The 14,346-nt window shown below is 41.1% G+C and overlaps 1 protein-coding gene across 8 annotated transcripts in view; it reads right to left on the bottom strand.

The window, feature by feature from the left end:
• IL1RL1 (interleukin 1 receptor like 1) overlaps nt 1-13,697 on the bottom strand; it is a 29,883-nt gene extending 16,186 nt beyond the window's left edge. The window contains exons 1-7 of one of the 8 annotated variants that reach the window (XM_083817578.1): nt 13,682-13,697; nt 9,416-9,564; nt 4,669-4,819; nt 4,144-4,214; nt 1,995-2,196; nt 1,528-1,696; nt 1,278-1,440 (exon numbers count right to left, since the gene is read on the bottom strand). In XM_083817578.1, the coding sequence (XP_083673704.1) occupies nt 1,278-1,440; nt 1,528-1,696; nt 1,995-2,196; nt 4,144-4,210 (601 nt within the window). In that variant the 5' untranslated portion in view covers nt 4,211-4,214; nt 4,669-4,819; nt 9,416-9,564; nt 13,682-13,697. Of the gene's footprint in view, nt 1-1,277; nt 1,441-1,527; nt 1,697-1,994; nt 2,197-4,143; nt 4,215-4,668; nt 4,844-5,130; nt 8,806-9,415; nt 9,719-13,681 lie in introns of those variants that run through there. The other 7 variants (XM_083817584.1, XM_083817583.1, XM_083817582.1 and 4 more) reach the window with 7 other exon arrangements.
• Between the last annotated feature and the right edge of the window lie 649 nt (nt 13,698-14,346).

Raw genomic sequence — 14,346 nt, 5'->3', positions numbered from 1 at the left:
TAAAGCAGACTCAAAAGACTACTCTGAGATTTCACATGTTATGTTGCAATCTTTTCTTTCAGAATGATCTAAAAAGCCAAATTAGCTTTGAAATGAAGTAATCTGTCTGGATGCAACAAAGGTCTCTGTAATTTTAGGTGGCTTTGTGGCAAATAAGTAATAGCTATTTCCATTATAACCCAGGCAGAACAAAATTCTTGACTGGTTAGAAAAGTTTTAATGAAAGTACATTCAAACAAAAATGGAATGTTAGGCAGAGATTGTCATGTAGACCAACAGAGTATTACATGGAAGAGAAGGAGAAAAGGTATGGCGCCTCCTAAGCCACCATACTAGCTCTTGGCTCAAATCTCTTCTATCCAGCTCAGAATAATTGGAACAAACTCTGCTACTGAGATTTGGGTACAGCAGCAAAAACTAATCGAGGCTTCTACACTCCAGATCAATATCTTTCCCATAAAGCTGGGCACCTTCCCACAACAAAAAGTTGTGATGTCAGCCTGCAAATGAACAATATTTAGTTTCACCAGGAAAAAAAAAATCTATTGATCTGATTGCAGAATGAAAACACATTTTGAAGTCTTGTAAACTGATACAATATGGCACTGCTGATTGCTGGCATGCTCTTCCCTGACTGCCATCAAAATTCAAGGCCTCCGTGAGGACACTGAATCCTAGAAACACCCCTAGGTCCACACAACTCAGCTATGACGGACACTTTCAATTTAACAAAGACAGTAATCACAGAGCTCCGTTAATTTTCCATCTATGTATATCCCTCATTTTGTCTCAGTCAACAGAAATCTAAAAGTGTTTTTTTTCCAGTCTGACTATAAAATAAATGTTAGATAATCAAGATGGGGCAGCAGGTATTGAGCCATCAGCATATCAGTGATCCAGTGATCACCAGATGATTGTCGCTAGCTAAAGGCCTTCTTCCTGCCAAACAAATATAAAGTGGAGTTTTGTGGTAACCCACAAAAGAGACCCTTCGCCTCAAAAATACGAGCCCTACCAACTGCAGCAGGCAACCAGAGCCCTCAGAAAATGTTACCAAGAAAACAAATGTGGACAGGTCTGACTGTATCTCCAGCTTGCTCCTTTGGAATTCCCTTCCACAAAATTCATCTAAAAAAAAGTTGAGCTAAAGTTTCATTAAGAAGATACAACTAACCAACCAAAAATCTTTTTTTGCATTATTGTACAAAGGAGTTTCATTTCCTTTAAGAAGATGATAATCTTTTCTACTTTAGCAAGCTAGAAAATGACTGTCTTACCTTCACTTATAAAGATCCTTGTAGCTGATACATTGAACACATTTCCTCTGTGAGTGTAGGTAAAATGACAAGTATAATAACCATCATCCTCCTTTGTCAGGTCACTAATATAAATATATTTATCTTTCTTCAAATATCTCTCTCCCTGAAGAGGTCTGCAATCCTGGAAAAGAAAGCTTTCTTTATTTGGCTGCAAATAACATCTCACAGTAATCTGATCTACAGCTGGCACCATCAGGGTTTTCTTTACCTTATACCACTGGATCATAGTAGCATTCTTATAATTGTCAAATGTAGGACAAACAATAATTCCTCTTCTAGTGTCATTTGGATAAAGTATCCGGCTTGGGAAACATATTCCTTCCTTGTATGGATGCACCTTCACGCTCATGTTGAACTCTTTTGTGCTATTATTCGGGCTTTAAAAAATGAATGAAGATATTTTAATGACAGTATTATTATGTGGAATAGAATGAATATTTGTAACATATGAGTCTTGTTTTAAAAGTACATGGATGGTTACAATATTTCGATTGCATATTGATTGTTAATGGGCCTGTTATAAAAATAACAACTGCAGAATGGAAGTTAAATAAATTTCTGTACACCATAAAAATAGCATAATTTGCACAGATAATAATCAAAATGTATTTTTAAAACATGTATGTTTTTTTCTTCCCAAATCTTAAGTTTTTCTCTTTTTAATATTCTACTTACTAATGTGTAACACAAGTATAGTTTCCAGAATCTTCTACAGAATTTGGCAGAAACCAAAGAAATCTTCCTAATGAAAATATTCGTGATCCCTCTTCTTCTTCAGGAATTATTTTCTTAGTGTCTGTGTGATACCAGGTGACATTCACAGCTGAATTTCCTAGGGGACATCTTATAACTAAAGCCTCACCTTCCATTGCATCATCTGCAAATGAACAAAATATTAAAATCTCAGATGAATTAAACCTTATTTGCATTGAAGACTGAGGAGACCTTGGTATTTCTGGATCAGTAGGCCATTCAAATGGCTCTAACTACCATCCTCAAGCTTTCAGAGAAAATGTAAAGCAAATGAATTCCCAGTAGATTTTTTTCAAGAAAAAAAAAAAAAAAAAGTTGTTCATCTTGAGTTATGAAGACATGCAAAAATAATGTGTGGGACAGAAAAGAAACAAACAAACAAACAAAAACACCTAGGTTCAAACAAGACATATAGTTAAAAAAAAAAAAAGTTTTAAATTGGAAAGTACGATTGGTTGAAATGAACTCATGCAAATCTTTGCTTGAAATCCTGTATTTATTCAAAGCAGAGTTCTAAATATGAATCTTTCACAAAGAAAACTATTGGTTTTAATAGTGTTTTATAAACTTAGCTTTCCATCCTTCGGTAATAATATTTATTTACATAACAGAGGGGAGTTTTTGCTTTACCTTTTCAATGCAGAAAATGGATAAAAACAACAACAAACAGAAGAGCTTCTTTCTTAAAATCATGAAAATGTAAAAAAAAAATGCAACAGACTGAAAGGAAGAATCAGATGAAAAGTTGAAGACACCAGAGAGGAATGAGAGGAGTAAACAGAGGAGTAAACAGCTTGGGAATAAAGAAAGAAAAATGAAAAAAAAAAAAAGTTGGGAGTAAGGAACTAATTTTTTATTAAAGAAACTGCATGTATTTCTACTTTTGAATACTGAAACTGGTCCAGAGAAACTTGAAACAGGCAATTTTGACAGCTATTTAAGTGCCCTGGTACCTGAACAGTAAACTGACTGCCGAACATAGAAACTGTGGTCTGAAAGTCAAATGCAGTTTTGGAGAAGAGAAACATGAGAAAATTGGCAAGGATAGAAACTGGGCAGATCAGTACAGGAGCTACAGTAAATGAGGGAGCAAGAAAATGAGATGATGTAACCAAATAGCTAATCAAAACAGAGAATCTCTATCAAAAATGACACTTTGGGGGAGCACTGCCTGGCTTTAGATGCGTGCATAGATCAGGTCGTGGGTGAGTCCTTCTGCATAGTGAGTGCTTGCCTTCTCATTCTTTCTGAAGTGGTCTTTCTCCATTGACATTACATATAGACTCATTTACTCAGACACCTAAATTATCCACATCAGGTATAAGCAACCCTAAGTCCATCATTTTAACAGCATTCCCACCCACGAGTCCTGCCTTGCCCCACCAAAGGAGGAACACAATGGAAGTACAGCACTCTTCAGGAAAAAATAAAGGAGAGAGAACAAAGATAAAATGGGAGGCCTTATCTAAACGCAGTGACATCTGTAAAAATTATCTTGCTTAATTCTTCAGCAGAATTTGATCTCTTAAAAGATCTAGTTTGTTCTAAAAATTATTATTCATGTTGTAAAATTGAGAATACGGGGAAATATTTAAAGATTGTATCTTACACTGTTTTTCAGACAAATATGCAGTGCAGCTGGAGACTAGGTACAATGTGAGTGCTATATAATGTTGTTTCACTGGTAGGAAATGATTGCAGGGCCACTAGAGCTGTGCAACAAAGTGCATGTGTTAAACCTGCTCAGTGTGATTTAAGCATGCTCTTGGAGACTTTGCCCAGCTGGGGCCAGGAAGATCAGCTACTCCAAACCCTCCAAGAAGCCTTTTCCTTCTGCTTGCAAAGATGCCAAAGAGCAAAAGTAAAACCTATACTTAATGTCAGAGAAATGGACACTACTCAGTGCATTTTAATATAGGGAGAAAACGACATGTAGAGCTAACTTTTAAGCTGTGATCAATGGTTTGAGATAAACTAGCTAATTTTAGGTTAAAAACTATTAATTCAGTACCAGCTTAAACACTTCTGCAGAATAAAATTAATTAGAAAATAGATTTTAAATGCGACTCACATGATTCTGATGTCACGGAAACCAAGAGGAAGGTAGATAGGAATATCAAACGTACATACCCCATCATATTTCTAAACCAAAGGAAAAAAAAAAAAAGATATCTCAGAATATGCTCTCACTACATTGGTTATGCTATTGCCACATTGCTGATGTACATCTACTAGCAGATAACAGCATCATGCAGAGATAAGCTGAGTCATGTGGGCTGTTCTGTACAGAACATGTGTGTGTGTCTGTAGCAGCAATTCTACAGCTTTGAGGTGATGCTCTTTGCACTACAGTCAATGCAACAACTGATGTTCCATCGAAACTACTGTTATGACTTAGTTTGATTTGAGGGTGGGGGAATCACTCTGCCATGGTAGGCCTCATACAGAAGCCTATTCCTCCTTCGTCGTTGATTTTTATTTTCTTATTTTTATTTTTAAGGAAGGCATATGTACTTTGGCACCTTCTTCATAGTCAAGTATGAAAAATTATACCTTGATTTAGAAAAAGACAGATCCTGGATTTGAAAATACATACCTTGATTTTGAGTTAAGCTTACATCCAATCTACTGCGTAGGTGCACACCACCTGCTTTGTTTTCTGTGGAGGTATCTTCAGAGACAGGTTCTCATAGGTAAGTGCTTAGCGGCAAGAACAAAAACAGACGAGCACCATCAGCAATGCAAACCTGAAGGGGAAGTGAAGAAATGGACTGGAAAGATAGGTAAAGGAATATATATTATCCTCACATAATAGTAGTAGGGCAGATCCTGTGCCTCATCGATGTTTTATTTGTGTTTAATTGACATACACCTCCTGTAATTAGGTGTATGCAGTTAGCAGCTGGCAGTGTTGCTCAGGAACCCTCCAGAAAACCACTTTATCACAGAAATTGGTTATTGGTTTGTGGACATTACTTTTGACCTAATCTGTGAATATCTCAGGAAACAGCAGACATGCAATCCAGATCTATTAAGCAGTCATAAGAATTCTACTTACCATTAATAAAGACTTCACTTGAATGCTATCTTTAACTGCAGATTACAGAGTGGTGGCTATTGCTATCACATATAACGAAGGAGCGGGTGCAACAGATGGCAGATAAGTTTTCAAGAGAAAGCAAGTTAGCAGCAAGTTATAATTTATCCCATGGATAGTAAGCACAGGAACACTAGTGAAAAAGTAGGCAAAAAACATACAGGCAGCGTAAGTACTGTCGTCACATTAACTGCAAGGAATTTTTATTTTGGTGCCAAAGATTTCCAGACTAAACAAACATTGGCCTACATTTGTGCCAAGTCTGAAATTCAGAACAAACTCAATTTTGAGCTTTCAGAAATGCCATTGTTTTTATATTGATGTGGGAAACTTCTTCTGTTTGAAAGTTTAATTACATCCAGGGATTTATTCTTAAACTCTAAAAAAAAATGTAGTGTTGGAAGAGAAAAGCATGAGTGTTTCAGTGTAGGTGTTTTGTAGGGATACTCACAAATTACCAGAAATATGAGGTTTAGACCAAAAATGCGGCATCCCAGCGAGGTTGTTGCCATGCCTGTTATGGGAAGTGAGTGACCATCCAGGATCTCCTAGAAACAGTTTGTGTGAGGAGCTGCTCATTGTCATTAGAGCTGCAGAAAAGCACCACATACAAGCACCTGCAGTTCATTGACTTTAACTTTAAGGAAATCTTAGGCCAGACTAATAGATATTTAGAAGTTACTTTTTAACATAACAGCGCAGGAGTCCAGCTGGAGGCCTGTAGCTGGAGGTGTCCCCCATGGGTCAGTACTGGGCCCAGTCTTGTTCAACTTACACATCAGTGACCTGGATGAAGGGACAGAGCACCCTCAGCAAGTTTGCTGGTGGCACAAAGCTGGGAGGACTCCCTGATACCCCGGAGGGCTGTGCTGCCATTCAGAGGGGCCTGGACAGGCCAGAGGGCTGGGCCGAGAGGAACCTCATGAAGTTCAACAAAGGCAAGGGCAGGGTGCAGCGCCTAGGGAGGAATAACCCCGTGCACCAGTACAGGCTGGGGGCTGGCCTGCTGGTCCTGGCGGACAGCAGGTGAACCATGAGCCAGAAATGGTCCCTTGTGGCCAAGAAGGGCAATGGTGTCCTGGGGTGCATTAGGAAGAGCGTTGCCAGTAGGCCGAGGGAGGTGATCCTGCTCTACTCAGCCCAGGTGAGGCCTCACTTGGAGTATTGTGTCCAGTTCTGGGCTCCCCAGTACAAAAGGGACATGGAGCCACTGGAGCAAGTCCAGAGGAGGGCTACAATGATGAGTAGGGAACTGGAGCACCTGTCGTATGAGGACAGGCTGAGAGAGCTGAGACTGTTTAGCTTGGAGAAGAGAAGACTGAGAGGGGATCTCATCAACGTGTATAAATATCTGAAGAGAGGGTGTCAAGAGGATGGGGCCTGACTCTTTTCAGTGGTGCCCAGCAACAGGACAAGAGACAACAGACACATACTGAAGCACAGGAAGTTCTCACTGAATATGAGAAAACATTTCTTTACTGTGTGGGTGACAGAGCACTGGCACGGGCCGCCCAGGGAGGCTGTGGAGTCTCCTTCGCTGGAATTATTCAAAACCTGCCTGGATGCCATCCTGTGCAATATGCTCTAGGTGACCCTCCTTGGCAGGGGGTTGGACCAGATGATCTCCAGAGGTCCCTTCCAACCTCAACTATTCTGTGAGTCTGCGTGATTCTGTGAATGCATGCAGCATGCCAAATACATGATTGTGTATATGCATACGCAAACTTGATATGCAAAACCTAGTTGCAGCGGGGCTAACTCATACAGCTGAGATTGGATACATCCATATCAACTGAGTCTCCACAGTGAAGTTTGCAAACGGACCCTAAGAATCAGCTAAGTGAAAAACTGAGCTGAATAATAACTAGAATTTAATATTATATTATTTGAGTATTAGTACTAATATAGGCATGGGAAAAGGTACTGATATAGGCATGAATATCCCTGCTGCTCTGCTGGGAGTTTTTTCCCTCCAAGCGTTTTGTTCTGTTCCATTAACTTGTTTGTCCCAGACAAAGTATACCAATTGTATTAACTGTCTGACTACTTTTTAGAGTTATTTTAAGCAAGCATATATTTAAGCAAGATGACAAAAAAGTGAAGTGAGTGATTTTTAAGGAAAATCAGTTTCTCAGTTGGAGACTGTCTGAAGACACATTCTTTCTCATTTGATATTTTATTTCATATTTGCTCCAAACTAATAAAACTATTGGAGATCCTTTTGATCCATTTATTGCCAGTGCTGTTTCCAGTCCCAGAAACTGAAGGTTGGTGATTAAAAAAAGTTGCAAGGAGCTGTGCTTCCTTTGTTTTGAGAGACAACTTTGTACAGGGATGAGGAAAGCCAATTATTTACCCTCACCAACTCTTCGAACAAGTGCCGGAACAACACAGGGTAAGAAATTGTATTTGCCTATTGTACTTGCTGGTTGTTGTCTTTAGCCTTCTGTTTCCGGAAAAAGTATTACTTCAAGAAACCTTACACATACTGGGCTACCAACCTGCACCAAAACAATGCAAAATAGTTGTGCTGAAAGAACACATTCTTCCCCCATAATTTTGATGATAATTTTACTAATGGTTTTTACTACTTTCTCTCCCATTTTTAAGCAGCTATGTTTTGGCATCAGTTTAAGTAGAGTTTGTCTATACAAATTTGGGCAATATAAGGGGCTCTACTTAAAGACAAATGTTCCTTGAAAATAAATAAATAAATAAAAACTTCAGGCAATTAAAAGAACAATGCAATTCTGTTTGCATTTCCCACTTCGATCAGCTGCAAGCTACCCAATTACCTCAACAAAAACTGAGGCAGAAGTTGCAGTTCTAGTTCAGTAGATGGCAAGACAGGGACTTATTCACTAGTGCTTCAGAGCTTGTGGCATTACCCTTTGCAAAGCAAAATGAAAGCATCCACGCATCTGTGATATTAGGATCAAATAAAAAGGCTATTAGGAGGCACGAGACAAAAGCACTGACACCTTACATCCTACAACTAAAAGTGCTTCCTGCAGCTCAAAGCACTGTGAGACAAAGGCCATGACTTCTGAAAATACTTATGAGAGGATGTCTCCTCTCTGTTTTTGCTTATTTATTAAGAACTTATATAGAGAGAGATATAGGTAGATATATATATTTACATTTGTCTATAGTAAAATCTGCATTTTCAGGTTCTCAGTGTACCGTAAATTTAGATTGCTAATATTCAGGGATAAAAAGAAAAGGATGTATTTTCCATAAATTTCTTCCTTCCTTATAGTTCACAGTAGCTGTATGTAATAAGCTTAATTCACTGTTAAGGAAAACTTCAGTCTGAGGCTGAAAAAGCACTAGATCCAAATACAAGGGTTTGCCATAATTACGTAAGTCAAAATCTAACCCCTAAAGATCCAATATCAAAGGAGGATGAAAGAACTGGGAACTACCTTGTTATGTTACAGAAATAGTAGTCTCTAAGACTTAACTCCTTGCTTCTCCAAAGGCAATTGTATTAATAGCATTTTTTTTTCCAAAAGTGTATTTAGCAACAAACTGTAGTGCTGTTCATAAAACTGAACAAACATTATAAAAGTAGCATATCTTGCATACCAACAAAATTTGAAAATGCTATTGTAATTTCTACTTTAAGAAGCTTAACAGATTTCACAATGTAAAAATACCATGAAATAGCAGGTGTGTGAGATAGGTTTACATAGACATAGAATTCGCTCATTCTCCATTTGAAAGTTATTTTCAGTCTCTTATCAAACCAGAAAATCCAGTCTGACTGAAAATGAGCTATGAAAATAGAAACAGTAACAATGAAATTATTCCAGAAGAGTAATGATAGTTAACGCCTACAATATTTACAGGTATGAAGGCAAAATTTAGGAATTTCAATATTAAAGTATGACAATGCTAGAAATAATATATACATTATTTTTATAAAATATTTTGAAGCAAGAACTTACATAAATATACTGAACTGCATAATGAATATTTTCTGTTGTTGAATAATTGGCAAAAATATCTGTCAGAAAACTGAAGACAAATCCATTTCCATACACTTCATTATAGATAAGATTTTAGGTTGGTCCCCAGATTATTTGTATATCACGAGTGTATCCCCAATTTTAATCTAATATTTTTTATTGAGATAGAGAGACACGTAAGTGAACTGAAATAAAGTTTCTTATAAAATACTAGATAGTACTTCCAACAGCTTCACTTATTTTTGGCTAAATGATAAAATAAAGATTTGACCTACCTTTTGGAAAATTCAAACAGCAGAGAAGTAGTTTACCCTGTGACTGGATCCTTTGCTTGTACCAGAGACTACTGGGACGTCTTTTTAACTGTTTTTTGCAACGCGTATCTGGAGGAGCATGATTTACAGCTTCATCTAGTCGCCTCCCACTGAACAGAACAGAACATGCAAATGACACTAGTAACCCTAGGTACCTATCAGAGATGGCATCTTCTAGTTACAGTTAATCAGATCTCTTCTACGGAGAGCATAGGTTTTCCATTAATCACAAATTATGCCATTTTAGTGTGATTGTACTAAAAATAAGCCTGCTGCCTAATTAGGGGCTTTCTTACATAGTTGAGGGGAACAAAGGAGGAGCACTCAGTCGGCAGAGGGTGCTTTAAAACCGATTTGCTTTGAAAATAAGTGGTATCTTTGATAGGGCTGGTCAGGGAGCAGTTTCTGCAGAACAGCTGTACACATCACTGGAGCACCGGGAATGATTTTTTAGACAGGAAACTGCTTCACGGAAGGTAAACTGATAAAATAAAGCCCCTGAGAAAACAGTTGTCTACACCACAACGACTAAATTAAGTCAGTGAGGGAAAGAAGGCTGGAAGAGCAGGGCAGTTTCACTAGAAATCCAGGAGAAAATCTGGGAGAGCAAGCAGGAGCGGGAGAAGTCCCCACAGGGATGGAAGTGGCCCAGCGCACTGTAACAACCATGAGCAGGTACTCAGGAGGTAGTATGGGCTACCTAATGTCGGAAAGACATTTTAGGAGCACTGTGCAAGACTGCTGAGCAGCCTTCCAAGCATCAGCACTAAACCTGGGCCCATCAGACCAAAGGTCCCAAGCTGTCCCCTTCATGTGTATCTGCTAGTCTAAAGGGGTGATTTCAGTAACAAATCAGCCATATTCCAAGGGAAGAATCAGCTTTGTACATCTTGGCAGAAAACTCCTAAAGACGTTTTGAGAATCAATGTTTCATTCTTTCTTGAACCAAACAAGAGGATTTTATACCACAGTCATTCAAACACTTTTTTTTTTCCCCTGACAGAGTCGCTGATACTCTTTATAACTTCCAGTGTTTCTGGGAATCTGCTGTGAGTTGCAGTCACTAGCATTGTCAGCAACTCCGTATTAATATACAGAAATGTAGCAATTATATGCCAGTAGGCAAGCATCTTGCCACTGCTGCCCACACCCATGCTTTCCCCCGATCTTGGCATGTCACTTCCTCTGAAGTGGTCTAGGGGTTGCACTTTCCATATGACACAGAAAATGCAAAGTGTCATACGGACATTCTGCAACAATGAAATCCCACAGTGCTTTGGTCAACCAGTCAGCGTCTATTAAGATTGATAGCTTGAAAAGCTGAAAAAACACTTCCTGCTAAGGTTCGTGGAGTTTCATCAGCAACAAGGCCTTCCCTGTTTCCTCATGCCATTCCCTAGAGACTCAGGCAGAAAATACGGAGCGAATTATCTGCATTCAGTGTATATTCAGCCTCCTCTCACCATGACATGTCAGGTCACTCTAGGATAAAGTTAAATACCTTCAGTTGAAGATATCTTCCATTGCCTGAATGTAGAATTAGATCTGTCATAAAGTGAGATCAGAGATGTTCGCAATATTGCTCCAGACCTCAGAAGAGTCCTTTATCCCATAGACCATTCTTCAAGCCCAGTTCATTCCCAGATCATGATGCAGGTGTGGAACTGAGCTCATGGCTATAGATTAAAGTTAGCAGCTGAGCAAAAGCCATCCTGCAGCTTTTGTAAGAAATTGCAATGAATGTTGAATGCTTTGTTATTTTTGGCCCACTGTCCTGTTTTTGGCTGGGATAGAGTCAATTTTTTTCCCCGGTAGCTTCTATGGTGCTGTGTTTTCGATTTGTGACGACAATATTGCTGATAACACAACTATATTTTAGTTGTTGCAGAGCAGTGCTTACAGAGGGCCCAGGACTGTTCAGCTTCTCATGCTACCCTGCCAGTGAGGAGGCTGGGGGTGCACCAGGAGCTGGGAGGGGACACGGCCAGGACAGCTGGCCCAGGCTGACCAAAGGGATATCCTATACCACATGGTGTCATGCTCAGCAATAAAACTACATGGAGTTGGCTGGGTGGGGGGTGGCTGCCATTGCGCAGGGACTGGCTGAACATCAGTCAGCTGATTGTGAACAATTGTGTTGTGCATCACTTGTTTTGTTTTCTGTTTTCTGTTTCGTATTGTTTTTCCCTTCCTTCTTATTGAACTGCCTTTATCTCAACCCACAAGTTTACACATTTTTTCATTTCTCTCCCCTGAGGCTAGTGGGTGGTGAGTGAACGGCTGTGTGGTAATTAGCTGCCTGCCAGGTTAAACCACAACCCCCAGCTTGGAAAAAAATTCTGTTCAGTATAAATGTGGAAAAATGTGTTTACACAAAAAAAGGCAAAAATTTCTTTGAGGAGTTGCATGCATCATACCCCTTTGGTAGACTGTATGCATAGCAGTCCAATGAGCAAGAGAATCATCTGTCCTCCAAGAAAACAAATCAAGAAGTAATGGGCTTAAACTGAAACAGGGAATAGTTAGGCAAGACAGTGGGGAAAAAAAATAACAAGGAAGATAGCGAAGCACTGGAATAGCTTGCTGGGAACCTTGTGGAGTTGCCACCAGAGTTTCCTTAAAGAAAAATCTGGGATTGATAACAAGATGCAGTAGACGGCCCCACCGGTCTCTACCAACTTTAGTAGTCAATGGCCTTGTGACTCAGCTGTCTATGATCCAGTGGCTGTTTTGATGCTGCACGGCTGTATGAACTTAACTCAGTTGTGCTAGCAAAATCACTCCTGAGCTGTGAGAAGTACACAAGTTAAAGCCATGCTAGATAAGAAAAGTGAAAATATAGTTCAAATGATGTTATTGAGATTATAATAGTTAGGAGCTCAAGAGTTCGAGACAAAAAAAAAAAAAAAAAAAAGATGACATGAGAAAGATAAAATCCTGAGATAAAAAGCCAAGATAGGTAAACAGCAACTCAGCAACATCAAGATCCACCCTGCTCCAACAAAGTGTGCTTAGCTTACAGATGTGATAGTCTAATACCTGTCTGTATAAGCCAGGAAATAATTTGTGTGTACTTTTTTTACAGCCTGCTTGCAGGCTGTCATTGCCCACTGTAGAGGACATCTGGACAGAAGTGGCCCTGGCAGGGAAGGTTATACTACATAGAGTTCTTGAGGACGAGTCAGAAAGCATTGGTGGAGTCACCAAATGGCAGCCTGGCAGGGGAAGCTGCTGTTAGGTGCGCCCATACCCACAGTAGGTCTCATGTTTTTTAGTTGGTGGAGACCCACCCTACTGAGGGTGCGTCTTTCTTGTTCCTGCGCATTTTGGCACCTTGCCTGGGGCTACCATGTGCATGTGATGGTTTCACATTGATGGGCATCTGAATTCCACCACATTGCTTGCTCTCTCACTCCCCTTCCTCAAAAGATGAGGGGGAGAAAATAAGATAAAAAAGGGTTCAGGGTTTGAGATAAGCACAGGGAGATCACTCAACAATTACTTTCACAGGTAAAACAAACTTGGCGTAGGCAGATTAATGAAATTTACTACCTATTGGTCACAAGCTAGGGCAGTGAGAAACTAAAGCAAACAAAACAAAACAAAAAACAACAACAACGCACGCGCACACACACACACACACACACAAAAAACACCTTCCCCGCTTCCGCCCTCTTCTACCTCCTCCCCCTGAGTGGCACAGGGGAATGGGGAATGGGGTTACGGTCAGTCCCTTACCCTTGGTCTCCACCACTCCTTCACGGTCCCTCTCTGCCCCTGCTCCACGTGGGGTCCCTCCCACGGGATGCCGTCCTGCCCAAACTGAGCCTGCGGGGGCTGCCCACAGGCAGCAGCTCTTCAAGAACTGCTCCCACATGGCTCCGTACCACGGGGTCCATCCCCCAGGAGCAAACTGCTCCAGCACGGGTCCCCCACGGGCGGCAGCTCCCCCCAGACCCCCTGCTCCTGCGTGGGCTCCTCTCCACGGGCTGCAGCTCCGGCCCGGGGCCTGCTCCTGCGGGGGCTCTCCATGGGCCGCAGCCTCCTCCAGGCCACATCCACCTGCTCCACCGGGGGCTCCTCCACGGGCTGCAGCGTGGAGATCTGCTCCGTGTGGGACCCATGGGCTGCAGGGGGACAGCCTGCTCCACCAGGGGCCTCTCCACAGGCCGCAGGGGAACTGCTGCTGCCTGCCTGGAGCACCTCCTGCCCTCCTGCTGCACTCACCTGGGGGTCTGCAGGGCTGGTTCTCACTCCTCTCTCCCAGCTGCTGTTGCACATCAGGTTTTCCTTCAATCTGCTCTCCCAGAGGCCCACCCAGCATCGCTCCCTGGCTCAGCTCTGGCCAGCAGCAGGTCCCTTTTGGAGCCGGCTGGAGCTGGCTCTGATCTGACATGGGGCAGCTGCTGGGCTCTGCTCACAGAGGACACTCCAGCACCCCCACCGCTACCAAAGCCTTGTCACATAAGCCCAATGCAGTTCACCACATTCTTTCTGCAAAAAAGGGAAGTAAGACTCAGAAAAATTTTCAAGGGTTGTAGATAATCTGATGGGGCTGGACTCATTTTTCCCCAAGGTAAGAGTTGTCCCTGGTCTTTATCATTAATCATTCAGTTCTATCATGACTACCATTGTGATAAAGATGAATAAGCTGGTCCCAAAACGGCTCTGCTGGTTCCTTTCTTTGAGAAGTTCAAGGCACTTTGTCGTTATCTTAAAAAGACACTTGGGGGTACATATTGTACCAGGGACACGTGCCCAACCAATGAAGTGAGACATCAGAGCACACCACCCCCCTTCCTGCATCTTGGTGTTTGTGGAAAGGTTTCAGGACCAAGATGGGAGTCCTATGATGTCTGAGTCAGGGGGCTGCTTTGTGTGACTGATAAGCC

Source organism: Anser anser, assembly GCF_964211835.1.
Source record: "Anser anser genome assembly, chromosome: 1".
Classification (NCBI taxonomy): domain Eukaryota; kingdom Metazoa; phylum Chordata; class Aves; order Anseriformes; family Anatidae; genus Anser; species Anser anser.
The sequence above is the reverse complement of the archived record's forward strand: the minus strand, read 5'-3'. Positions and strand labels throughout refer to the sequence as shown.